Below are 25,038 nucleotides of genomic sequence, written 5' to 3' on the forward strand. Positions count from 1 at the left end.
AATGTTGGTCCTGACTTAGCAGGGCTGAGTCTAACTTGATTGGGCACCTCTCGAATGGAAGGATCCATTTTTCTCATGTTCATCCTCTGCTTTGGGTTCAGTGGAGAGTCTAGGTGCATGTTCAATACGACTTGTATCAGGTGTCTTAACCACATGACTGCAGCAGGTCTTGGCGTGGCCCCACCCACCTCGCCCTCCTGACAGATGCGAGAGCGGGAGGTGTGAAGAAAGAATCAGTCCAGATTGTGAAAAAAGTCTGAGATTGGGCAACCACGGATGACTTATGTGTGGAACACATTTCCAAAGGAAGAAGTTTCTGCCACGAAACTTTTCAGCAACCTGTGTTCATTCACATGAGGAGATTTTTTTTTCCTTTCTTTTCCTTTTGTTGTTCTTTTTCTTTTTTTTTTCCTTTTTTTCTTTTCTTTTTTTTTTCTTTTTTTCTTTTTTTTTTTTTTAAATAATAGAGAGACACAATCACTGACAAAACGGCCAGAACAAGCTCTTACAAGGCCATGGAGGCAGCCTCCTCGCTCAAGAGCCAGGCAGGTAATGTGGTCAGCGCCCTTTCCGTCTTGGCTTCTGGGTGCCCAGGCTGGGCTGGGTGGGTGGGCTGAGAGTGTGAAAGGGGAAGGCTGGGGCTGGTGAAGGGGAATAGGGCAGGGGAGGAACCCACAATTAAGCTAGGAGTGAAAAAGAAGGAAAGGAGGTTCTCCTGTGGTTGAAAACTAAACTGTTTTAATGTGTATGTTATTTTGAAGGGTTTGGCTAAATTTTATTGAAGTTACTTTCTACTTGGCTCTATTATTTTCAATTTAAAATTTTACTAGAAAAGTGATTTCAACCAGAAGTTTTCAGGTTTCTTACTTGATGGTGCCAGTTGCTACTGTAAATTCTGTCACCCTTCAGTACGCTGACCCTCTGCATGTAAGCTAACAGTAAGGGCTTGTTACTTATATTTCACATGCTAAAGAAACTAGCTTAAAACATTTATGAAAAATAATTGTCAAAAAAATAAGAGGGGAAATTACACTTCCTTTTACCTTTTAGTTATCTTTTTGAAATATCTGTTTGATCCCTTATTGAAGAAGTCGTACCTTCTCCAACTCTTAATTAAAAGGAAAACAAAACCCTGGGGAGGAGAGTGAGGGGAGATTGGCAATGGCTCTGTTTTTCTTGTTTTGCATGAGGTGCTTGACTGGCTTTTAAAAATCAGTTAAACAGACTTTAAAAAAAAAAAAAAGACATGAGCAATTGGACATTTGAACGCTAGCTGATAATATAAGAGCATTGTTACTTTTAAGTGTGGGAGTAGCATTGTGGTTATATGTAAGACTTAGAGATTTGTGCTAAACTTTTTATGGATGAAATGAAATGTCTGGGATTTGCTTCAGAATGATCTGGCAGGGGGACATGGAACCAGGTATGGATAGAGCCACGCTGGCCCCAGGTTGATGTTTTTGGGGGCCAAGTAGCGAGGACATGGGGTTCATTGTACAGTTTGTCTGCTTTTGTTTATGTTCAGATTTTTCCATGATAAAAAGTTAAGCCAGAAGGACAAAGGAATTCAGAAGATTCATCTTTAGAACTTCACTTAATTTGAGGGGTAATTTTTAAGCAGTAAAAAATTAAGGGTTTATGATTTGAAACTTTACAAACCAAAATTATTTTACAGCAACGAAAAATCTGTCTGATGCATGCAAACCACTGAAGAAGCGAAATCGGGCTTCCACGGCAGCATCTTCAGCTCTTGGGTTTAGCAAAAGTTCATCTCCTTCTGCATCCTTAACTGAGAATGAGGTAAAATAATAATAATAACGATAACCATGGCATTGGTATGAAGGCCATTTAGCTGCCCACGCTGCAGTGTGAGTAACGCTCAGACTTCATAAGCACAGCATTGGTGCTCACTGCCAGTGCAGATGCTTTAGGGCCTCTTGGCTAACTCAGATTCATGAAATGGACAAACAGTGCACTATGATAGTTTATTTGAGCACTTTTTATGCACACGCACACAGTGTCTGTGTACATGTACAGATATACTTCAGTCTTGATGCAGTTTCGTAGTTCTTAAAATCTGTCTTAAGAATGTTGTGTTCTGTGTTGCCCTCACACTGTAAGAGTTCACGTGGAAGTAAGTCTGCGTTGGTTCTGAAAGGGCGCAGTGTGAGTTGAGCTGACATACTGGGTGGGGTGGAGGGCGACTCACACACCACACCTGATTCCTGTGGCTTCCAGACCTCGGCCCATGGAGGAAGCCAAAGATTTCTTTGTTCTCATGCATTTCATGGCTTTGGTCCTTTAAATTCTGGCACAATTTTAGTTACTTGAGTGTTGAGGTGAGTCAGAACTACCATTGTAATATGACTCCTGTGTTCTGGACTTGCAGAGTGCATGACAGCAAAGTAAAGCCATTCGGGGCTGCTACCTGCCGTCATTGTAACACGACACTTAGACTTTATCATCAAACCTAAATTTTTTGCCGTTGCCAAAAACAACAAATAGCCACAGAATGTAGGTGTGACACTTTTTTGTTCAGAGGTAGTGTTGGTTTCCTGATTTTTAGGGATTACCTTCATAGAGCTTTGGAGTTTTAATTTCTTGTTATTTGGTTCTCTGTGATGCTGTTTTTCTCATTGTAGACATGGGTCCTGTTTTTGTCATATTTATGAGGAGATGATAACTGGGGGCCTTTTGGAACAGGGTAGTGAGGCAAGGGCTGGACAGGCCCCTTACTCTTACTGAGTCAGAAGGCGGCAATTCTGGCCAGGTCTCTGCCATGGTCCCCAGGAAGGATGGGGTGTGCCTCAGTTGTTTCCACTCATTAGAGGAGGGTAGGCCTTCCAGGGCAGGAAGGTCAGGGACCTAGGCAACCTGTGCGGGGCTCAGAGGGCTCTGCGGCTTGCCACTCTGAATCCTTAGTGATGGTGCAGATAGCGACCACTCCTCCGAGTGGGATTTTCTGCAGGGACTCAAACCAACTCAGTGGTGGTCGAGACCTGTTCACGGATGGTGGGACTGGGGCTGGTTTACAGTTTGATACGAGTAGATAATTAAGCATTTTGTGATGTTTGGACACACTGGAGAAAATGCAGTTAAGAATTATTTACTGAAACATCTAGGAGCTTACTGAAATAAGAAAAGGCAAATTTTATACAAATTATTTTCCTTTTTCCTTTCTTTCTTGTCCAAGTTCAGGTTAAAATCTTAGAAAATTAAATGAAAGGTCATTTATAGTTCCAAAGAAGAATATTAAACATTTTTCACTTAAGTTGAGATTTTTGCTTTAAAGAGCTTTTAATGAGTTTTTCTGTTATCATAATTTTGGTCCGGTTATTCACTTGAGTTGTTGCTTATACTATTGTCAGGTACAATAGAGAGAACATGGAGCCTGCTGAAATCTTGTCTGTTATTCCTGACCCTAAGTCATGTCTATTGAAGGCTTTGATTTAGAGTCTTGCATGAGGCCAGTGTAGCAGGGGTCAAGGCCTGCCCATGAGTCGGGGGAGCTCAGTCTCCCTGGCCTAGGCAGTTGTTCTGACCTTGAGAAGACATAGATGAAGCATTTTATCATCGTTAGACTTAATTTTTAATTCTTCAGAATGTCAGAAGTTGATAGGTTGTTAAATACATTTATATAATACATTAAATATGTGAAATTAATACACCTTCCTACATTTTGAAGGTGATTCATAGATCCCATAGTGTGCATCATGTTCCTTATATGAAAACATTTAAATTACTCGGTCTTTTCCATTAAACTACTTTTGTATGGCTTAGATAAATCTTCCATTAGTGTTCATTTTTATAGAATTATGCTGTTAAAACTACTTTAGGTGAACAAATAAACTTGTCTATTATGTATTAATGCGACTGAACTACAGTAAATGTTTGTGATGTTTCCAATGCTGAATGCCTGTTAGCATATGAGGCAAAGTGTAGTGTTATAAAAAACAGCCTGTTGACTGCTGGGCCTGATTCTGATATGAGTTAGGTGACCATGAGAATTGCTGTTTGAGGTCCACACTGACGCACACCCATTTGGGTCACACCCCCTTTGCATGTTTGTATTTCCTCCCTTTCATCACATTTGTTTGAAATAAGGTACTTTCATAGGGTTGGTATTTCAGAACACTTTAGGTCATGTTGTAGTTTAAATTCTTCTTGAAAAAGGTATATGTGATAAATAAAAATTTTTATTGGAATAATTATTACATGGTACTACATCACCCTGAGGAAGAGAATAAATTAAAATTACCCACTTGCATGACAAAGGCCTGTGAAGGAATTAATGTGATTTAAGTGTTTTGTAACTTCATTTTTTATTCCTTTAGTAGAGCAAATTCTTATTTTTTTCGCCTTCACTGGTAACAGCTTTTGTGGGAGCCCACACCAGTCAAGTTGGATTTGAACCCAGCTGCTCTGTACTGCACTTAGAATGATGTAATATTCCAGGATGCTGCTGCAGGTGGCGTATCATCGTACACACTCAGTGACATTTCTATCACAATCATTTTATGGAAGATGTGTGATAATCTGTTTTTACTGGTATTAATAAACACATACAATGAAGAAAACAGATAACAAATTTTAAGACCAAGGTAAGATAACTAATCAAGGCCATTTAATCAATCACATTCATCTCATAATAGAAACACGTTCATATTCCAGTGGTCAATGTAGATTTCAAGTTGAAAGGCAGACCCTTTAGTTGGGGGCTGTCCAGAGCTGCAGCAGGGCCTTGCACGGAAGGGGTGGCCCTGTTAGAGTTGCTTCTCCTCTAGTTTGTAACTTACTGGATTTTTGTGGAAGATATCAGCGTCGGTACCCTCAGAAACAAACTAACAGCACACGTTAGGAGGAGTCCTCATCAGCTGTTCTCATTGCCAATGAGATATATTCAGTATTGTAGATACTACACTAATTTCCAACATAAGAGGCAGGAAGAGTTTTGATTCTATCCTTTTTTACTAAACAGTTTTATTATGACACTAGATACGGTAAATTTTTAGAAAAAAATACCATTTACAGTATTATTGTGAACCATTTAACCCTTTTGATCCAAGGCCCCGGACCAAGGGGATACTGTAATCAGGTTATTTACACCAATCGCTGCATCAGTTGCTTCTATAGAGCATCAGCCCTCATGTTTCATTGTCTTAATGTCGGGGAGCAGCCTTGGTGTCCTGCCCCAGGTGTCCGCATTTTTGCATGGTGAGGAAAAGGCTTACTTGCTCTTCAGCTCAAAAAAGCAGAAGGTGTACTATTCACAGTACCATGCGAGTAGCCCACAGTTCATTCCCAGCAGATTCTTTGGCTGTGTTTTATTTTTAATGAACGTTTCTGACTAATATTTTGTTGTAAACCATTAAGTAATGTAACGCATGTAAGATGCTTAGGGTGCCTGGCCAGGACTCCGTGGTTTCCTGTTGTGACAGTAATAATGGTTATAATAATAAAAATGATAAAATCGCCATCATTCTATTTTTATCCAAAAGTATAAATTTTGCTTTGGCATGAAAAGTGGTCCTCTTGACTGCATTATGCATGCGAGGATGAAATAAACCTAGAAGTGGCAGAACACTGGATTTGTGTGTGTGGCGCTTTAGGGTGCTGGACTGTATGGCTGAGGGCTGGTTGGGTTGCTCTATTGGCTCTGCTCAAATGTTGTAGGATACATAGCCCCAAAGCTGGTCTAGGAGCAATCTAAGCTGTGCTACTCCAAAGGACATGAAAAAGCTCAAGAGTAAAATTAAAATTCTCAAAAAAAAAAAAATCACGAAATTTAAAGATGGGAAAAGAAAAGGTGGCATAAAAATGGCTCTGGTTCAATAAGCAGTCACCCAGAGTAAAGACTCTACCCTGAAAGGCTTTTGGTGAAAATGAAGGAATTTCATTTGAAATTACAGCATGATGAATTTTGCACAGGTTGCTAGCCAGCTAGCCCATAACTGATAGATGCATTAGAAGTCAGCCAGTGCATAGGTCCTCCCTCTATATTATGGAGAAAGCAAAACCCTGCAAATGACCAAATGGTGTCCAAAGAGCAGCATGACATTGGCATCAGCTGAATACCCAGGGGAATGTGGATGGGAATGATAGTGTTTCTCAGCGGGGCAGGGGCGGGGGGGGTGGTGGTGACATCGTTCCCTGGGGACATTGGGAAGGTGGGCAGGGGCAAGTGAACTCAGCACTCTGCAGTGAGAGGGACAGTCCCATGTGTGGCAGCATTGTCCCACTTCAGATACCAGGAGTGGGCTCATCATAGAGGAGTGGAGTTTTCCGAGAGGACCATCTCCTGGTTTCCTGAAGGAGGTGGGTGTAAACGGCTCTTGTTTGAAAGAACTTAGGGAGGACCATTGGCTTGCCAAGAGTACAGAAATTCATTATGCTACTAATTTAACGTGGAATTCCTTCATTTCATAAGAACCTCAAAATAATGGTGATACATTCTAGCCTTAAGACATTTGAATTGCTGGTTGTTGAGATGAATTTTGTTTGTCATACATGGAACCATTTTAGTCCCATTTGACTCGCTTCAGACCATCTTCCACACACTATGACTGTGCCTGGAGAGGGGAGGTGGCTCTCTAGTGTAAAACTTGAGGCATTCACAAGAGGTGAAAACTTGTCAGAATATATAAAATCTTAGATTGTAGCTGTTCTAAAAACGTAAGTGCTCCATTGTAATAGGGTGGTATCTTCAGGTAGTGCACGTATTGGCAATAGAGGTCCTGAATTGTTTTTCTAAGACTGATCTGAGAGCCATTGGGCCATCAAGCCTTTATATATCTGCTTCTAAAATTGCCCCACCTGCTCTAGATGGATCTGTGGGCCTTTCCTCAGCGTTCATGCAAAAATTAAATGTCTTTTTTCAGTCATACTGACTCCAGGTGTAGTTACATCTCAGTGCTGTCTTGAGTATACATTTTATCTCTTATACCTGTATCTCCCAACTAGAAACAGCTCCAGTGTTTTTAAGAGAATGTTTCTTAAAACCAATAGGAAACTTAAGCAAGGTTTCAAGACATACAACCTTTCATGTCGTGAAAGGCAGAGGGTGACTGTGTGTGATGTGCAGAGTCCTCGGACAGGAGTCCGGGGCTCCTCTGTCACACTGCTGCTTCTTGAGTGGGTGGAGTGGTGCTTAGAGGATCTCCGAGAGGTCCCCGCAGCTCTAGGGAGATCTGATTTTGTGTTTTTTGTTTAAGTACTTCACACAGAAGCCTAGGTAGATTTAAAATGGGGTGCTCAGGGACTGGGGAACAAGACGGGGATGGGGTGGGGAGATGGGCATTTGGAGAGTTTCATGTAGCTGGAGACGTTAAGAGCTGAGCACACCACAGGAAAGGAGGGAGGATGCTGTGCGAGAGCCATGCTGTCAGGAGCAAGCTTGCTGCTCCTGTGCTGCCCTGGCCCTGGCCTTGCTTGCCCATGGTTTGTGCCCAGAGGTGTGTGTGAGGCTGCCAGAACAAGTGCTGAGTCTTTCACAGAGAAGTTTAAAAGAGAAAACTAAGATTATAAATTAGCATCTAGTTCCAAAACCAAAAAAAGTGCCTGTGGATGTATATAAAATTAAGATGATAAGAAAGTGCTCCTGAGAAGGCTCTTGCCAGAAGCCTGATGTGAGTGGGTGGCACCTGTGGTGGCAGGGCTGCGAGCTGGGCTTCTGTCCTCCCCTGTGTCTCGGCATGGAAGCCAGTATAAGCATTTCCAAATGAGGGAAAAGTCCTTGGCTCATTTGATCCAGTTGAGTTGAAAGGGTTGCCTTGGCGGCAGAGGCTCCTCTGATGGCTGACATCAGTCACTGCATCTGGGCCTGAGACGTGCCTGAAGGGCTGTAAAGCCACGGATTCCCCTCGCTGGAGAGGCTCCTGTCTGATAGCGGTAGATGAAAAATAAGGTCGTTATGACTTTGGCAAGCTTGCTTCATTTCTTTTTCATTTGACTTACAACATACTTCTCTAACATCTAGCCCTTTTAAATTTTTAATTTCAAAGATTCCTCTGGCCAGGTAGACTTTTGTATACAGACCAGTTGAGAGCCCTTTTGACTTAGTGTGAAAATATAACATTTTATGCTTTTAAAATCAATAAATTCATCACCTTAGTTTTTAAAAAAAATCTATAAATAGAGTAATTGCTGAGGTTTGCGGTTTATCTTTGAGATTATAAAGCTAAATTATAGTCTTTTGCCAGAGAAACTGAGGTAACTGTCATTAGAAAAGGTTTCTTAAAATACTCACAAAGCCGTTATTGGCTTCTTAACTTCTAAAATTTGGGGGGTCTTGCATTTATTTATTATTTATTTATTTATTTATTTATTTATTTATTTAGAGACAGAGTCTCACTCTGTTGCCCAGGCTGGAGTGCAGTAAGTGGCACAATCTCGGCTCACTGCAACCTCCGCCTCCTTGGTTCCAGCAATTCTTCTGCCTCAGCCTCCCGAGTAGCTGGGACTACAGGCGGCTGCCACCACACCTGGCTATTTTTTTTTTTTTTTGTATTTTTAGTAGAGACAGGGTTTCACCATATTGGCCAGGCTGGTCTTGAACTCCTGACCTCGTGATCCACCCTCCTCACCTTCCCAAAATGCTCGGATTACAGATGTGAGCCACTGCACCTGGCGGGTCTTGCTTATTTTAAAAGAAATATTCTGACTCATATTTTAGGACTTTTTGTCAACGAAATTGGTTTTGATCCCTTTGGGTACCATTTTTATTGTTTTACCTAGAATGTTAGAAATTACCACTAATTTACCTGGCAGTGATGTCAAATTGACTGTAATTAGCAGGTAGAAAATTATTTGTATTATATTCATCTGATTCCTATACTGGATGAGCAAGGGGCATGCTTCCTTTGGGACATTCTTACAGCAGGGTGTCTCTCCAACAGCCCGACAGGCCTCATCTTTTTGATTGGATACCTTTGAACTCCATGGTTACGTGTTAGGTCCACATTTATGTTTTTTTCTAGCCTACCTGTAGTTGTTGGCCTTTTTGCATATAACTCTCGGGTAATATTTTGAAGCATGCTGACCATCCAGGCATATAGTATTTTCAAGAAATGACTGAGGTGGGGTGGGGGTCCTGGTCTGGCTGATGGGGGGTTTGCTCAGCACTGTGCCAGTGGAAGCAGGTGTATTGTGGGCAGTTTTGTCATTGTCCTCAAGTCCTTCACAGACAGTGCACAGCCTGCTGCTTGCAGTCGGCCAGACCAGGCTCCTCCCCAGCACACTCCCTGTGGGATGGCCACTGCTCAGGACACAGTGGGACAAAGTTGGGTTGATAGGATATTTTAGATTCATTTTACCTTTGACAAGGGCAGGCCTTGAATTGGGAGCAGCAGCCACCTGGCCTCACTCTGGCCACAGGTGACACTTGGTCCTTGCTGCCACCTGCTTGGGGCTATGTGGCTACAGCTACACAAAAGCCTGTGCAGGTTAGAAGACTACTGTGGTGTGCAGTGGTGCTCTGTGAATGGAGACTTCCTCTGTTCTCAGAGACTCACCCCCAGCCCTGACCCTAGAATTTAGGGATAGCCAGGAAGTTTCTAGTTTGTGTAACCTAGAAGGATCATTTTAATAAAAATTGTTATGAACTATAGTATTTTAGATGATGAGTGACTTATTTTAATTCCACTTTAACATTTTACTGTGCTGTTAACTTGGAAGACCTGTTTGAGATTAGTCTTGATTTTACACTCATTTAATCTGCTGAGCACAGGGCTGTTGTCATTTGTAAACGCAAACACTGTGGAGGTACTTCTCACCATCAGCTTCCTTCTTTACAAAACCATCACTTCAACATGAAAATTATGTCAGTTTGTAGAAATATTTATTGTTCAAGGTCTGTAATTGTATTTCAAAAACGATGTCGTATTCAAGTTGTGAAGGGATTTGTTTTGTCAAAAAATTAAAAACTCAATGTGTATGACGCCACTCTGAAGAGTAGGGGAGCGCTTTGCAGTCACAGAAGGTGGCATCTGACTGTGGCTCATACAGGTCGCCCTGAAGGGCCACGTGCTTTTAGCAGTTGGCTGGAATGTGTTCACTAGGCTCCATTATGTTTGGTAATATCATCTGGAAAAGTCCCTGTAATAGATGAAGGAGACTGCATTCCCTGCCCTGAAGGAATGTATTTCTAAGGCAAATAGGCAACTTGGTACTATCTTATTCTGAGTAGAGAGTGGAGAAAGTATTTTCAGACTGAAGAAAACTTTGAAAAGTCAGGAGCTAAGCTGCCTGGAGCTCAGTGCCGCAGCATGGCTGTGGTGGACGCAGGAAGCAACGGGAAAGTTCTTGACAGAGTCTGTGTCCGCTCAGTCCCTGCACTTTTCCTTTCCAAATGCATCCCGTTGGATATGGAATAGATCATAGATGTTGTAGACTGAGATTTGGGACTATGTTGGGACCGTACAGGTGAATGTGCCACCTCCACAAATGGCTTCTCCGAGTGAGTCACGTCACCTGGTGCGTGGAGGTGGAGCCTGCGGCTGGAGTAAGGCTCGCTGTGGGACGCCCTCGTACTTTGCTCTCCTTGCGGGTGGTTGCCGAGCCGAGAGCATTGGATCCTTCCCGACTGTGGCTAGTTGTCTGTCCAGTGGCTGGGAGGGGGTGCGGTGGGAAAAAGTCGGAATCTCTGCAATCTGTGTTATGGACTGTACTATTGTAAGGTCTGTATTCTGTATGTGGGTCCCAGACCCTGATCAGGAAATGAGCCTCATGTGTGTCGTTAACATTTATATATTTCCATTCAAAATATGTATTCAGTGTTTATTTCCTCAAAACAGACTTTGTTAATGTAGGAAATCTCTCCAAGTGGAAACGTGCTAACTTTTTCTGTAAATCTGAAATAAAAGGTGCTGTTCCTTCCTCTGACCCAGGACTGCTTTGTGTTTTCTGTCTTTCTCTCCATGCATTTTTTTTCTCATTTTAAAAGCTTTTTAAGTTTGTTCCACCACGTTAAGGGAAGAGCATGGGTTGGTGGATAGCGCTGGGGCTCTCTCCCCTGAGCCATGCAGAAGGCCCCTTTCTCTGGGCCTTGGTTCCCCCATCAGATGGGTCAGCTTGGGCTACTGTGTGGGTGACTCTCTGAGTGGGGCCCCAGACAGTGTGGCCACTGCTTCCCCATGCCCTGTGCTCCCCTGGCACCCCCTCCAGTCTCATCTCAGAAGTGCTCAGGTCCCCACTGCTGAGTCCATATCTGATGGGCTTGTTAAATTTGAGGTTTGAACTCAGAGCACATCAAGTGGCCCTTTGTGGGTGTTAAAGAGCAGGATGTGTGCTACGGCTCCTGCAGGGCCCTCCTGGCAGCCTCACAGTGACAGAGCCTTAAAATGTGCACTGCTCTGATTAGTGTTCATGATGCTAGTCCATCTTCCTGGAAAAGGTGAGGAAATTGAGATTAAGAGGCTGCGTTTTATTTAGACTTTGTGCTGTCAGGAGACGTATCTAGTGAGAAGAGAAGAGTGGCTCACATCTGTCACCACCCACAGTCACCAGTCAGAGCCGACGGAAGCCCTTGGAAAAAGCCCACTCTGGCTGGGTGTGGTGGCTCATGCCTGTAATCCTAGCACTTTGGGAGGCCAAGGCGGGTGGATCACGAGGTCAGGAGTTCAAGACCAGCCTTGCCAACATGGTGAAACCCCATCTCTACTAAAAATACAAAAAAATTAGCCAGACTTGTTGGCAGGTGCCTGTAATACCCAGCTGCTCAGGAGGCTGAGGCAGGAGAATCGCTTGAACCCAGGAGGCAGAGGTTGCAGTGAGCTGAGATTGTACCACTGCACTCCAGCCTGGGTGACAGAGCAAGACTCCGTCTCGAATAAAAAAAAAAAAAGCCTACTCTAACACTACTCTGAAGTCAGCAAACACTTCTGTGTTTGTTTTTAATTTGTTTTTCTTCCACCGCTCCCGGTAATGTCAGCTAAATGTGGAAAAGCTCACTGATAAGGTCACAGGATTGGTCAGAGTCCCTGGTGGGGTTGGCTTTTATTTTTTAATATGGCCCAATTCCAATTTCTGACTTTGTGTTCATTGGCAAACAGCAAGCCGATAACATAATTACTTGTTTTTGTGATGATTGAGGTGTACAGGAAATGTAGTTTATGCTTTTGCTCTGTTTCATCTCCAAAATTCAGTGTTCAACACTTATTTTCCTAACATCAAATAAAAACCAAATTTTTTAAACACTGATTTGACAGACAAGAAGATTCTCTATTTTATTCATTTAAATATTTGTTGATGTTGCTTGTCAGGTGAGGGTGAAATGCTGTGTACATGAGGGTGAGGCTGTATTCAGCCTGGTCTTCAGTGATTTCTATTAAATGAAGGGGAGAGAGAGGCAGAAGAGACACAACCTGCGAGCCATTCCACTCGCTCAGGGATTCCATGCCTTTATCCCAGGCCTTTTACCTAGGCTCAGATGTGAATCAAGTAGGTAGATTTTACCTTGCCTTTGCCCACCTCACTTCTCTGGTGGGGAGAACAAGTGAACTGTGAAATATCAGGACAAATAGGCAATGGGAGGAAGAAGAGAAACCGAACAGTCAGCCTGTGGTGTGAGTCCGGAAGCCTCTCCTGACTCTGCACCCCCGCATAGGCACATACTTCTGAAAGGACACGTGGTCTCCGCCCCGGCGGCAGCTGGACAGCACGGTCACCTGATGAGGCTGACACTGACTTCATCCGTGGTTCCTTTACACATTCGTTTGGTGTTAGCATGTTTCTCCCACCTTAGAGTAGTAGAACCTGAACAGACTAGGTAAGAAGGGCCAAGATTCTTGTTCCAAAAAGCCTGTCTTAGTTCACCTACTAGAGCAAATTGGATGTTCATAACACTTCCTTCGTTTTAAGGAATATGCCTCTTATATGCATATATATGCTAAATACTAGGTAGAATAAAGTCCATTTTTGAATTTTCTACATAGCCTAATTGACGGGTTATATTATCACAAAAACCAGTTGATGATGGTTCCACTGTGAAATCACTGGCGGTACAGGACCAGTGCTGAGAACGACCGGTGGGTGGTGGGGCTGGGCGGGATGAGCCTGCCTGCAGGGCATGGCCACCCACTGTGTTCTGTGACTAGTGAACTGTCATCCGCCTCCTTCATCTCTAGGTCTCGGACAGCCTGGGAGACGAGCCCTCGGAGTCCCCATACGAAAGTGCAGACGAAACACAAACTGAAGTGTCCGTCTCATCCAAAAAGTCTGAGCGAGGAGTGACTGCCAAAAAGGAGTATGTGTGCCAGGTGAGGAGAAGGCAGCATCCGCTGTGTCCGTGCTGGTGTCTGACTGGGGCCCCGGTACGCAGAGCGAACTTGTAGTGTCTTTTCTCTTCCCACCAGACCCCTTCCCCAGTCTCACCATCACTCACTCATCTCTGTTTTGAAGGGGTCAGACTGACTCTCAGTGGAATCCTGGGATTAAGTTGCCTCCATTAACATCCATAATTCACATGTAGGATGAGATTTGTATACACATCCTGTAATCCACACACACACACACACATACATAAAGTTCCTGTTGGAAAAGGTGAGGTGCTAGGCCTATTTTAGCTTCACTGATGACATGCACACTGGACAGGCAGGCTGTGGGCTGAGGAGGCCATCACTAGACCTGTGTGTGCCCACAGGACCCCAGCCAGGCCACCTACACTCTGTGCTTCAGTCCTGCCCCATCTGTCAGCTGGAGATGGCATGGGAGCTTTCATGCCAGGCAGTCGATGCATGGGAAGTGTGAATACTGCCTGCAGTCAGCGTGGCACCTGCCATCTGGATTAGGGTGCCTTTGATTTCTGTTGATTTTCAAATCTGATTTGAAATATTTTGCTTGGATGTATCCTTCAGGGTTGTGATCCTGTTACTTCCTTTGCCATTGCTGAGGACTGGCCCCTTTATGTAACGGTCATCTGGTTTTAATCTGATACTGTATTTGTACGTTCTGCTTGGGCCAGACGTTTGCCCATGCATGTTATTATATATCCTTGAGTAGCAAAATGGGATTTTCTGCCACTGGAGACAGAAGCAGACGGCTTCCCTTGTGGTAAGAGGTACAGAAGGGACTGCCGGGCGCTGCTTACCCGCCTGCTCTGCCCCCGCAGCTGTGTGAGAAGCCGGGCAGCCTCCTGCTCTGTGAAGGACCCTGCTGCGGAGCTTTCCACCTCGCCTGCCTTGGGCTTTCCCGGAGGCCAGAAGGGAGGTTCACCTGCAGTGAGTGTGCCTCAGGCAAGTTCCCACGGGTGGGCAGCTCTGCAGCTTGGCCGGCCACCTGCTCCTGCAACCCCCTGCACAAAGTCCTGCCCTGAGGTGCCTGCAGAAGACAAGCTCCCTCCCCACTCCCACCACCTGGCCCTCTCTGGAGCTTGTAGCCCACACCTGGCAGGTGTACCCACCTCTCAGTAGCTGCAGGGTTTGCTCTGATTTCAGTCATATGTGCCCCCTTGGTACCTTTCCATCAGGTGGCGGGCAGGGTGGCGGGATGATAGGTCATGGGCTTTTCATCCCGTGGGCTGGCCTGAGCCTGTGCTGTGTGTGAGGCAGCCACCACAGGGCACTGCCGCTCAGACAGTGCAGCATTAAGGGTACAGGTAACCTGGTTGGTCACCGAACACTGAAGTCCATAGGAACGTGGAGTTCTTTATGAAGACACAGTGTCACCTTGAGCCTCAGTTTCAACAGAAAGAACAGCTCCAGGCTTGTCCTGGGTTGTCAGTGCTGTTGTTCTGCCTCCATGTTACTGCATCAGGTGTCGCCCGGCACAGTCTGGGGTCTGTGAGGATGATGAGAGGACACCTGCACAGCCGTGGCCCTTCCTGCCTACTCACCGGGCCCAAGGAGTCTCCTAGCTCACGTCACAACACTTCCTGGGTCAGGAAGACACCTGGAGAGTCTCCCAGGCCATGGCAGCCCCACAGCAGCACCTCACTTCTGGGAGTGTCTGTCTGCCTGCCCAGAATCATAAGTGACTGCTCCACCACTGGCCAGCTGCTCTCAAGGAGGAAAGGCCTCTTTTCACAGGAGCCCCTTCCTTCAAGCTTCTTGCCAGTTAGACTGGGCCTCCCCAGCCAGGCTGCCTAGTAAGGTTCTCCTGTATTTCAGGTGAAGCTGGAGCTCAGATCGCAGCAAGGTAATCCTTGATGGCTGGATCTTTTTGCTGGAGAATGCTTGGACTAGTGAGCAAGGTTGGAAACAGGGCCAGGTGCTTTAGCAGCATGGCTGCCTCTGAAGAGGAGTTGCTTGATTTTAGTGGCTCAGAACTGCAATTTAATTCTTGTTCTTTGCACCTTTCTCTCCACCCCTTCTTTAACTTTTTGTTAGGGATTCACTCATGTTTCGTGTGTAAAGAGAGCAAGACAGATGTTAAGCGCTGTGTGGTAACTCAGTGTGGAAAATTTTACCATGAGGCTTGTGTGAAAAAATACCCCCTGACTGTATTTGAGAGCCGAGGTTTCCGCTGCCCCCTCCACAGCTGTGTGAGCTGCCATGCTTCCAACCCTTCAAACCCAAGGCCGTCGAAAGGTACAGGTGCACCTGCGCAGCCTTGCTGTGGGTTCAGATGCAGGCCAGACGCAGGCCCATGGGCGCTTGGGAAGGTGGGCTGTTGGGATTGTCATCAAAGAGCATTAATTATCTTGAGTGACTAACTGGACATCGGCTGGGTTGGGTTTTCTTTGACAAAGGACCTGTCTCCCTTTTCCTTCTTTCCATCCTAAATATCACCCTAAAGATGCTTAACTATAGGAGAGGGGCAACCTTTGGACCATTTTGATAGATTTTGTTTATCCTGGCTTTTTTTTTTTCTTTATAGAGATAGAGTCTTGCTCTGTTACCCAGGCTGGAGTGCAGTGCAGTCACAGCTCACTGCATCCTTGACCTCCTGGGCTCAAGCTGTCCTCCCAGGCTCAAGCTGTCTGCCCGCCTCAGCCTCCTGAGTAGCTAGAACTACAGGCACATGCTACCACACCTGGCTGGTTTTGTAATTTTTTTTTTTTTGGAGAAAAAAAATCTCCCTCTGTTGCCCAGGCTGGAGTGCAGTGGCACGATCTCAGCTCACTGCAACCTCTGCCTCCCAGGTTCAAGCGATCCTCCTGCCTCATCCCTCCAGTAGCTGGGATTACAGGCATGCGCCACCATACCTACCGAATTTTTGTATTTTTAGTAGAGACGGGGTTTCATCATGTTGGTCAGGCTGGTCTTGAACTCCTGACCTCAGGTGAGCCACCCGCCTCAGCCTCCCAAAGTGCTGGGATTACAGGCATGAGCCACCACGCCTTGCCAATTTTTGTATTTTTTTGTAGAGATGAGGTTTCACCATGTTGCCCAGGCTGGTCTTGAACTATTAGGCCACTGCTCTGACCTCTTTTCTTTTTTTTGAGACAGAGTCTCCTGTTGCTCAAGCTGGAATGCAGTGGTGTGATCATGGCTCACTGTAGCCTTGACCTCCCAGGCTCAGGTGATCCTCCCACCTAAGCCTCTCAAGTAGCTGGGACCATGACGCCTGGCTAATTTTGTTTATTTTTTTGTAGAGACGAGGTCTCACTGTTGTGTCGCCCAAGCTGGTCTTCAACTTTTGGGTTCAAAGAATCCTCCCACCCGAGCCTCCCAAAGTGTTGGGATTACAGGCATGAGCCACCACACCCAGCCTGTTTGCTCTGGTTTTAATGGCCCCATTATATGTAAGAAAACATCTTTAAATCAAATTACATTTGGATTTTCTAATGTTAGGTGTGTGGGATGAGGGTGGCAGGTTGTCTGTACTTCTTGACACCAGTGGTTCTTTATTGGGCAATTTTGTCCTCCAGGGGACATTTGGCAATGTCTGGGGATATTTTGGGGATGTGCTCCTGGCATCTAGTGAGTAGAGGCCAGGGATGCTGCTCAACACTGCACAATGCCCAGGACGGCTGCCCACGTGCCCCAGATGCCTGCAGTGCCCAGGCTGAGAAACGCGGCATTTTAGATGTATGACCATTTTCTCAAACATGGTTTTGAAGCACCTTTGCTCTGAAAGCTTTTTTAAAATCAAATACCTCCATTTCATTTTAGCATTAACTTTTCAAATTCATGGAGGCTGAGTAATTATTAGTTGCTCTTTTCACTATGACTGGAGTCAATGTTTGGGGTCCTTAGGGTGTGTTTCTTTGCCTTCAGGTAAAATGATGCGGTGTGTCCGCTGCCCTGTTGCCTATCACAGCGGAGATGCTTGTCTGGCAGCAGGATGCTCAGTGATCGCCTCCAACAGCATCATCTGCACTGCTCACTTCACTGCTCGGAAGGGGAAGCGACACCACGCCCACGTCAACGTGAGCTGGTGCTTCGTGTGCTCCAAAGGTGAGGGGCCTGGTGGGGGTGTCTGCGGCACCCGCCTCTCACTCCCAGGAGCCACGTATCAAGGCAGGCTCATTGCTTGTCTGCGGTGTGTTCATTGATGTCGACAGTGTTCTGTGTGTCTTCACATTCATAGTATATCACAGTAGCTCTAAATTAATTGTAATCATTTTGCAAACATACAGGAAATTATCTGTGGTGAAAATGACATTTGCTCTCGTGCTAATGTACAGATCGCTGTTTTAAAACTGATGTTTATAAGTTAAGGCTGTAATAAGTGTAGATTGTGAAGCACTGAATCTGGGCTGAGCCATAGCAGACAGGCTGAGCCTGGCCGCCTCGTCCTCCTCTTGCAGGGGGGAGCCTTCTGTGCTGTGAGTCCTGCCCAGCGGCCTTCCACCCTGACTGCCTGAACATCGAGATGCCTGACGGCAGCTGGTTCTGCAATGACTGTAGGGCTGGGAAGAAGCTGCACTTCCAGGATATCATTTGGGTGAAACTTGGGAACTACAGGTGTGAGACATAGAATCGTATGCTTTTATGTCTTTTCTGTTCACATGTGTTCGCTTTACAGTACTTAAAGTATTGAAATTATTATCGCTCTCTCTGAGGAGTCTGTGAATCCTGTTTTTAATATTTATAATAGATGGTGGCCGGCAGAAGTTTGCCATCCCAAAAATGTTCCCCCAAATATTCAGAAAATGAAGCACGAGATTGGAGAATTCCCTGTGTTTTTCTTTGGGTCTAAAGATTATTACTGGACGCATCAGGCGCGAGTGTTCCCGTACATGGAGGGGGACCGGGGCAGCCGCTACCAGGGGGTCAGAGGGATCGGAAGAGTCTTCAAAAACGGTATGGAGATTTTCAGATGGAGAGTGAGACAGCACTCTCGTGCATTTTCTTACCCCTAATTTCTATTTTTTAAAATTTGATCTTTATAGAAAATACTGGACTAAGCATTCAATCTGTATTTTTAGATTAGGAAAATGTTTGCAGTCTGGTTTATTTGTTGAGCATAGAGTAAGATACACTGATGACTTTTGTAACATTGGTTTGTGATTAATTTCATTAAAATTCTGTAAACCTATTATTCAGAAATTATTTTTAGTACTAATTTACAGAAATGTTCCATGGCTTGCCTTTATGTAAAATGCAGATCTGAAGGAAGGGTCCTGTTGTCTGGACCTTGTGCAGCAGGCTCTTGGGGGCTTGATTTACCTTTCAGTGCGTGAGGAATCAGGGGTGGTCAAGCAGACGAGGTGCTTGGCCTCTGATTCCTCAGCTGGGGTGGGAAGCAGGAGCAACGATGTGGCATGGCCGGCTGATGACCCATGTTTGAGGGAGGCAGGATAGGGATGTGACCCTTCACTGGAGGAACTGGTATTTATGATAGGTCAATAGAGAATGAGGCCAGTAGAGAAAACCCGAGGTGTGTGCATGTGGCTCGTTCAGGGAGAAGCACACGCTGTGTTGCAGCCGGGTCAGCGCTCGCTCCTGTGTGAGTGCAGGCGGGGACCCGCGTATTTAAAGCTCTGTTAGCTCCATGCTGCCAGAAGCTTTGCAGGCTGCACTGAGTGGTAGGAGTGCATGGTGGGCACTCAGAGATCTCATAAAGAATGGGTAGGCATTGAAAGATTTTAAAAAATTATTAAGAGGGCGAGACGAAATTGAGAGGTGGCCTGATGTGTTTGGTGCGACTGTCGGCGAAGTCTCCTAACTGTGGATGCAGGTGTCCTGTAGAGCCAGAAACCTTTGTGGCTGACTTGCGGCTGCAAAAACAGGGCAGACCACAGGACACGTCTAGCGTTGACATGGGGCTGGCCTCCTTCTCGGGACGGATTGTAGGGGTTTGTGTTTCCTCTGTTCTTGCTTGAGCCTATGGTTCATCTCTCAGAACCCCTTTCGCTTCGAGAGGAGCTCAGCTGCATGTTTTGTTTTTTTTTCAGACTGAGTCTTGCTCTGTTGCCCAGGCTGGAGTGCAATGGTGTGATCTCGGCTCACTGCAGCCTCCATCTCCTGGGTTCAAGCAATTCTCCTGCCTCAGTCTCCCAAGTAGCTGGGACCATAGGCACCTGCCATCATGCCTGGCTAATTTTTTTTTTTTTTTTTTTTTTTTTGGTAGAGAACGGGGTTTCAGCATGTTGGCCAGGCTGGTCTTGAACTCCTCACCTCAGGTGATCCGCCTGCCTCGGCCTCCCAAAGTGCTTCGATTATAGGCGTGAGCCCCCACACCCGGCCTCAGGTGCATTTTTATTTTCTGTCTGAGAACAGCAAGTCCCAGGCTTTGACCCTGGTGCTTTGTCCTTAGACCATAGTGGAGGACAGGGAGCTCCTGACAGAACTCTGCCCTGGGCCTGCCTTGTAGAGGGGTGATGGCAGTTCTCTGAGCACTCCTCTGCCTCACACACTTGGCCGCATTTAAAAATACCTGCCCACTGACAGTTGTTCATAGACTCTAGTTTTATGGGAACCAGAAACTATACTTAACATTGAAAGTTTAGAGTGTACTATAAAAATATGGAGCTTGAAAGGTAGTTACCTTTATTTACTAAAATCTTTACTCCTATTTCATTGACTTTTTAGCACTGCAAGAAGCTGAAGCTCGTTTTCGTGAAATTAAGCTTCAGAGGGAAGCCCGAGAAACACAGGAGAGCGAGCGCAAGCCCCCACCATACAAGCACATCAAGGTGGTGTGTGGGAGCTGCATGCGCGCGTGTGGAGGGAGTCTTCCCCGAGGGCCGTGAGAGGTTCTCAGGCACACCCAGGTTATGGCTGGGGAGAGGACTGTTACCAGCCAGGATCTGTGGTGCCTGGCATGGATGGCCACACAAGAGACCATGAGCAAATGGCATGGGGGGATCTGCATGGGGGTTCTTGGATCCGCCTTGGAGCGTGAGGCTTGGCTTGGTAGCTTAGAGAAGGGTTGGGGTGACAGTCCTGACCGGGCTGCTTGGAGCAGGAGGAGCTGAGGGATGAGCCTCCTACCTGCACCAGGGTGTCACCAAGTGCTGGGAGTCAGTCATGTGGGGCCAGGGCTCAGCGACTGAGCCCCAAACCCGTAGATCCTCTACCTCAGAGAGGAAGGTGGCGGGGCGGGGGGGCAGGGGCGGTGGGGGGGCTTGCCAGTTCTGTGTTTATTCCAGTGAGCTCGAGAGCCCCAGCAGGAGAGCAGGAGGAAGTGCAGCCAGGGCAGGGCTCTGTGAGAGCTCCAGGCTCCTCAGGGCTGCCTGCGCTCAGAGCTGGTGCTGCTTGGGCCCCATCCCCAGGAGCCTTGTGGCCGTTCCTGATGAGTGTTTGTGATGAGTGTGCCGGAGGTCAGGTGCTCTGCCTTTGCTTGTAAAATGTGGGCTGCAGTCAATATCTTTGTATGTAAAGAAAGTGCTCTGTATTCATCTTTATATAATATTTTCTTTGGGATGGATTCCCAGAAACAGAATCACAGGGTCAGAGAGCATGAAATGTTTAGATTCTTGGGGAATATTCCCAGATTGTTCTCCAAAGTGTACAGTTTGTCATACCACAGCAGTGAAAAGGGTGTCTTTCGCCCTCTTCCCTAAGATTATGCACTTCTACCCCAGCTGATTTTCAGCTGTCTCTACTGCTTTATTATTTGGTTGCTTGTCTTTCACTAATAATAAACCACAAGGTCATGAGAGCAGAGGCTGTGCCCTCCTGCCCAGCACTGCTACCCCTGGGGTGGACTCCCATGTGGCTGCTGGCGCTTGGTAAAGGAAGAGTCAGAGAGATGGGTCGGGAAGCTGCTCAGAAGAGCTCTTACCCAGCGTTTGCTGGACACCCTGCAGTGTACTAAGCAGTCGACACGCGTTTTCTCTCTTCATCTTACAATGGCCTGGCTGGATACGTGTCAGCTCTTGTTCATCAACGAGGTGCACAGACACTAAGATAAAATAATGTGAGAGGGCGTTGTGTTGCCCTGCCTGCTTCTTGTGCTAAGAAGGCAGAGGAGAGCTCCTCTGGGATCTGGGGAGGGCTGTTCTGAGGAGTGTGTCCTAGGCGGGCCTCTGAAGCTTTCTAAAAGGCCGCCTGGAGGCTGGGTAAGGAGAGGCAGTGGTGGGTGTGCCAGGGTATCCGGAAGGCTCTCATATGTGGACCAAGACAGCTTACTCCTTCCCTGCAGGTGAATAAGCCTTACGGGAAAGTCCAGATCTACACAGCGGATATTTCAGAAATCCCTAAGTGCAACTGCAAGCCCACAGATGAGAATCCTTGTGGCTTTGATTCGGAGTGTCTGAACAGGATGCTGATGTTTGAGTGCCACCCGCAGGTGTGTCCCGCGGGCGAGTTCTGCCAGAACCAGTGCTTCACCAAGCGCCAGTACCCAGAGACCAAGATCATCAAGACAGATGGCAAAGGGTGGGGCCTGGTCGCCAAGAGGGACATCAGAAAGGTATGTGTCATTATCCCCTCCCCTGCTTTTGAGAAATTACGGTTCACTGGGTAATTAGACTTAGGTTTGCTTGTGGGGGTTTTGTATTCATGTGACAATGGTATTTTTTGGAAAAAAATGTTTTTTTTGTTTTTGTTTTGAGACAGGGTCTCTATCATCTAGGCTGGAGGGCAGTGGCATGATTGTAGTTCACTGCAGCCTCAGAATCCTGGGCTCAAGCCATCCTCCCACCTCAGCTTCCCAAGCAGCTGGGACTACAGGCGTGTTTGACCATGCCCTAATAATTTTATTTTTTTTGGAGATGGGATCTTGCTATGTTGCCCAGGCTCATTTCGAACTCCTGGCCCCAAACCATCCTCCTGCCTAGGCCTCCCAAAGCACTGGGATTTTAGGCAAGAGCCTCTGTGCCTGACCTGAAATATTTTTTTGAATTGAATTATTACAATTGAATATTTTAAAACGTTACATGAGAGGTATCTGCTAAAACTCATACATTCCCTTAAAGCATGCCTTATGTCAGAATTCTGATGGTTATTTTTATGAAATGGAAGATTTGTGAAGTGACCCACTTTCCTCTGGGCTAGCAGCCAGGTGCTTGGGAGCACTCACCAGCAGGCATAAGGAGATTGCTCTTGTGAGGGGTGGTCCTGGCACAGTCTAGGACCAAGTCGTTGGTAGACACCAGGACGGTTGACCTCCTGCCTCTGCTCCCAGACTGTGTCCCGAGGACATCCAGGGACTAAGAGACATGTAGAATTGCTGACCCTGTTTTGTTTTGGCGTGACCCAGTTCCATACCAGGGCTGACCCAGCACAGAGAGTTCATAAGCCTAGTGCCAGTTCCAGCAACAGCACCAAAGGTTGCTTAGAAACACCTCCCCAGCACTTGTTCCTCGCCTGCCTGACTGCTGATTCACCCAGACTCTTGCTTTATATCCTGTCAGATACTTTGTAGCCATTTTCTCTGTTGTGGGGATCACCGTGTAAAGTGGGTTATGTAGAAGCTTGGTTATCAGACAGCGCTCCTGAGACAAGGTCGTGTAGGGAGCAAGGGTTGGCATGTTGCCACTTCGTGAATACTTAATACATTTTTCATTGGCAACCTTTACATACAGATATGTCTGAGATCCTTTGAATTTAATTTATGGAGACTTTGTACACGCCCTCCACGGAGGTATGCTGATGTGTGTGGTGCCCGTTCTAAGTGATCATGATGGGGAGTCTTGAGCCCCGACACTGAGGATTGGTCAGCACGCTTTTTGTCATGGCCACATGCTTGTGATTTCCAGGGAGAATTTGTTAACGAGTACGTTGGGGAGCTGATCGACGAGGAGGAGTGCATGGCGAGAATCAAGCACGCACACGAGAACGACATCACCCACTTCTACATGCTCACTATAGACAAGGTAATGCGGAAGGTTACTCCACTGTGAGCTTCTGCAGTGTTCTGGACCTGGAGCCCTGATGGTCACCTGTAGAATTGGACTTTGCCCTGTGGCAGTGCCAGCGTTTGTCTCCTTAGCTGCTTATTTTCAAACATCTGCACGTTTTCTTCTGAGGTGCAGCGTGTCTTTCAGCTGCGCCGGAGGGCTAGAGCTAACCACCTCTCAGCACCCAGGCACCCTGAGGCTCTGCTTGTCCGGGTGTGCATGCAAAGCGTTCCAAGCAGCCTTAGTACAGGGCAGGGGAGTAGAGAGGACACAGATGAGGAAGTCTCAGCATCTTCTTTTGTTTTTAAAAAGTGATTGTATTTTATTTTTTAATTTTCAGTGCTCTTTGGGTAAGGTCTCAGCATCTTCTCTGTTGTGTAGCAGAATCGTTTTTGGTTGGTTGTTGCTTGTATGAAGCCCATATTTCTAAGCATTTTGGAACCTAGGTGCTAGAGGGATCAGTGTTCTCAGGAAAAGGAGGATAGGATGATTTGTGTAAAAGTGGGCATGGATAAAAGACAGTGCATCTGGAGTGCTCAGCTCTGGGCCTGATGCCCAACCCTGACAGGTGTTGCCGGGCCCTTCCAGGGTGGCTCCTTCAATGGCCACAGCCCCGTGGGGGTGCGTGTCATCCCTTCCCTCACACGGCAGGCTTTTGGCTTCTGGATGACTTCAGCTGGGGAAGTGTGGCCTCCTTAGTGCCTGAGTGGTCTTTGAAAGGGAGATAGAATACATGTTTCTGCCTTTTGTTGCCCGTAAGCTCATCATCTAGCAGAAAAGTCTGGCTATTTTTAAAAGAGTAGATTAATAGTAGTGCTTGAAAACCAGATAGAAAATGATCACAGATAAAAAATGTTGAACAATTCATGGAAGACAGATGTGATGAGACCTAGAGAGAAAGGGCTGCTATGGAAATAAGAATGGTTCCAGGAACCTTGTCAGGTGGTCCCTGGGGAAGCTATATCCCCTACCCCTGCAGTAGTGGGGCAGCTGTGGCCAGTGGAGCCTGCTCCGGGGGAGCACTGGGCTCTGTGTCAATCACAGGTCGTGGGGCTTAGACCTTTCAAGGAAGTCAGTGTCATGAAGGACAAAAGAATCCTGGGTTAAAAGAGACTAAAGAAGTACCCAGAGGAGGTGTGTGCTTCTTGATCAGAGCCTGAATCTGGGATGAGGAGCTATAAAGTATGCTTTTGGGGTCAGTGGGAAAAATTTTAATTTGGACAGGAGGCTGTTCTTCATGCTAAATTTCATAGGTGTGGAAAGTGTTGTGGCTGTGCAAGAGAATGACTTGTGATGTGTTTAGGGTCAGATGTCAGATATTGGTAACTTACTTTCAAAGGATCGGCAAAAAATTTGTGTGTGTATACATATATCCATAAATAGAAAAAGCAAATGTGGTAAAACGTTAATACTGAATGAGTGAAGGGTATACTAATGTTCGTTACAGTATTCTTCCATTTTTTTCTTAGGTTTGAAATTTTTTTACTCCCAGGTTTTGTTATTGTTTTTCTTTTTTGAGACAGGATCTCGCTCTGTCACCCAGACTGGAGTGCAGTAGCACAGTCATAGTTCACTGCAGCCTCGATCTCCCAGGCTTAAGCAATCCTCTCACCTTAGCCTCCTGAGTATCTGGGACTACAGGCACATGCCACCACACCTGGCTGATGAAATTTTTTTTAAATAAAAGAATTGTCTTGAAATAGCCCTAGAGCTAGAGAGGTGGGTAGCGCTTCCTCTCACATGCTCTGTCCACCCAGGGGATAAGCTAGCAGCACATTCCTCTCAGGGCCCTGTCAACACAGGTCTTCTCTAGGAGGTGGGCTCTGGCATACCCTGTGACATTGGAACAGGGATTCTGAAGTGCAAAATGA

The 25,038-nt window shown here is 46.2% G+C and overlaps 1 protein-coding gene across 6 annotated transcripts in view; it reads left to right on the forward strand.

Moving 5' to 3' along the window:
* NSD2 (nuclear receptor binding SET domain protein 2) overlaps positions 1–25,038 on the forward strand; it is a 128,769-nt gene that overhangs the window by 83,610 nt on the left and 20,121 nt on the right. For 4 of the 6 annotated variants that reach the window (XM_063664409.1, XM_054486551.2, XM_063664410.1 and 1 more), the window contains exons 8-18: positions 468–549; positions 1,676–1,800; positions 13,122–13,253; positions 14,105–14,228; positions 15,321–15,521; positions 17,154–17,333; positions 17,687–17,843; positions 17,977–18,182; positions 19,914–20,017; positions 21,469–21,738; positions 23,027–23,143. In XM_063664409.1, coding sequence (XP_063520479.1) covers positions 468–549; positions 1,676–1,800; positions 13,122–13,253; positions 14,105–14,228; positions 15,321–15,521; positions 17,154–17,333; positions 17,687–17,843; positions 17,977–18,182; positions 19,914–20,017; positions 21,469–21,738; positions 23,027–23,143 — 1,698 coding nt within the window. Of the gene's footprint in view, positions 1–467; positions 550–1,675; positions 1,801–4,374; positions 11,961–13,121; positions 13,254–14,104; positions 14,229–15,320; positions 15,522–17,153; positions 17,334–17,686; positions 17,844–17,976; positions 18,183–19,913; positions 20,018–21,468; positions 21,739–23,026; positions 23,144–25,038 lie in introns of those variants that run through there. The other 2 variants (XM_054486553.2, XM_054486554.2) reach the window with 2 other exon arrangements.

This window comes from Pongo pygmaeus, chromosome 3, assembly GCF_028885625.2.
Source record: "Pongo pygmaeus isolate AG05252 chromosome 3, NHGRI_mPonPyg2-v2.0_pri, whole genome shotgun sequence".
Lineage (NCBI taxonomy): Eukaryota > Metazoa > Chordata > Mammalia > Primates > Hominidae > Pongo > Pongo pygmaeus.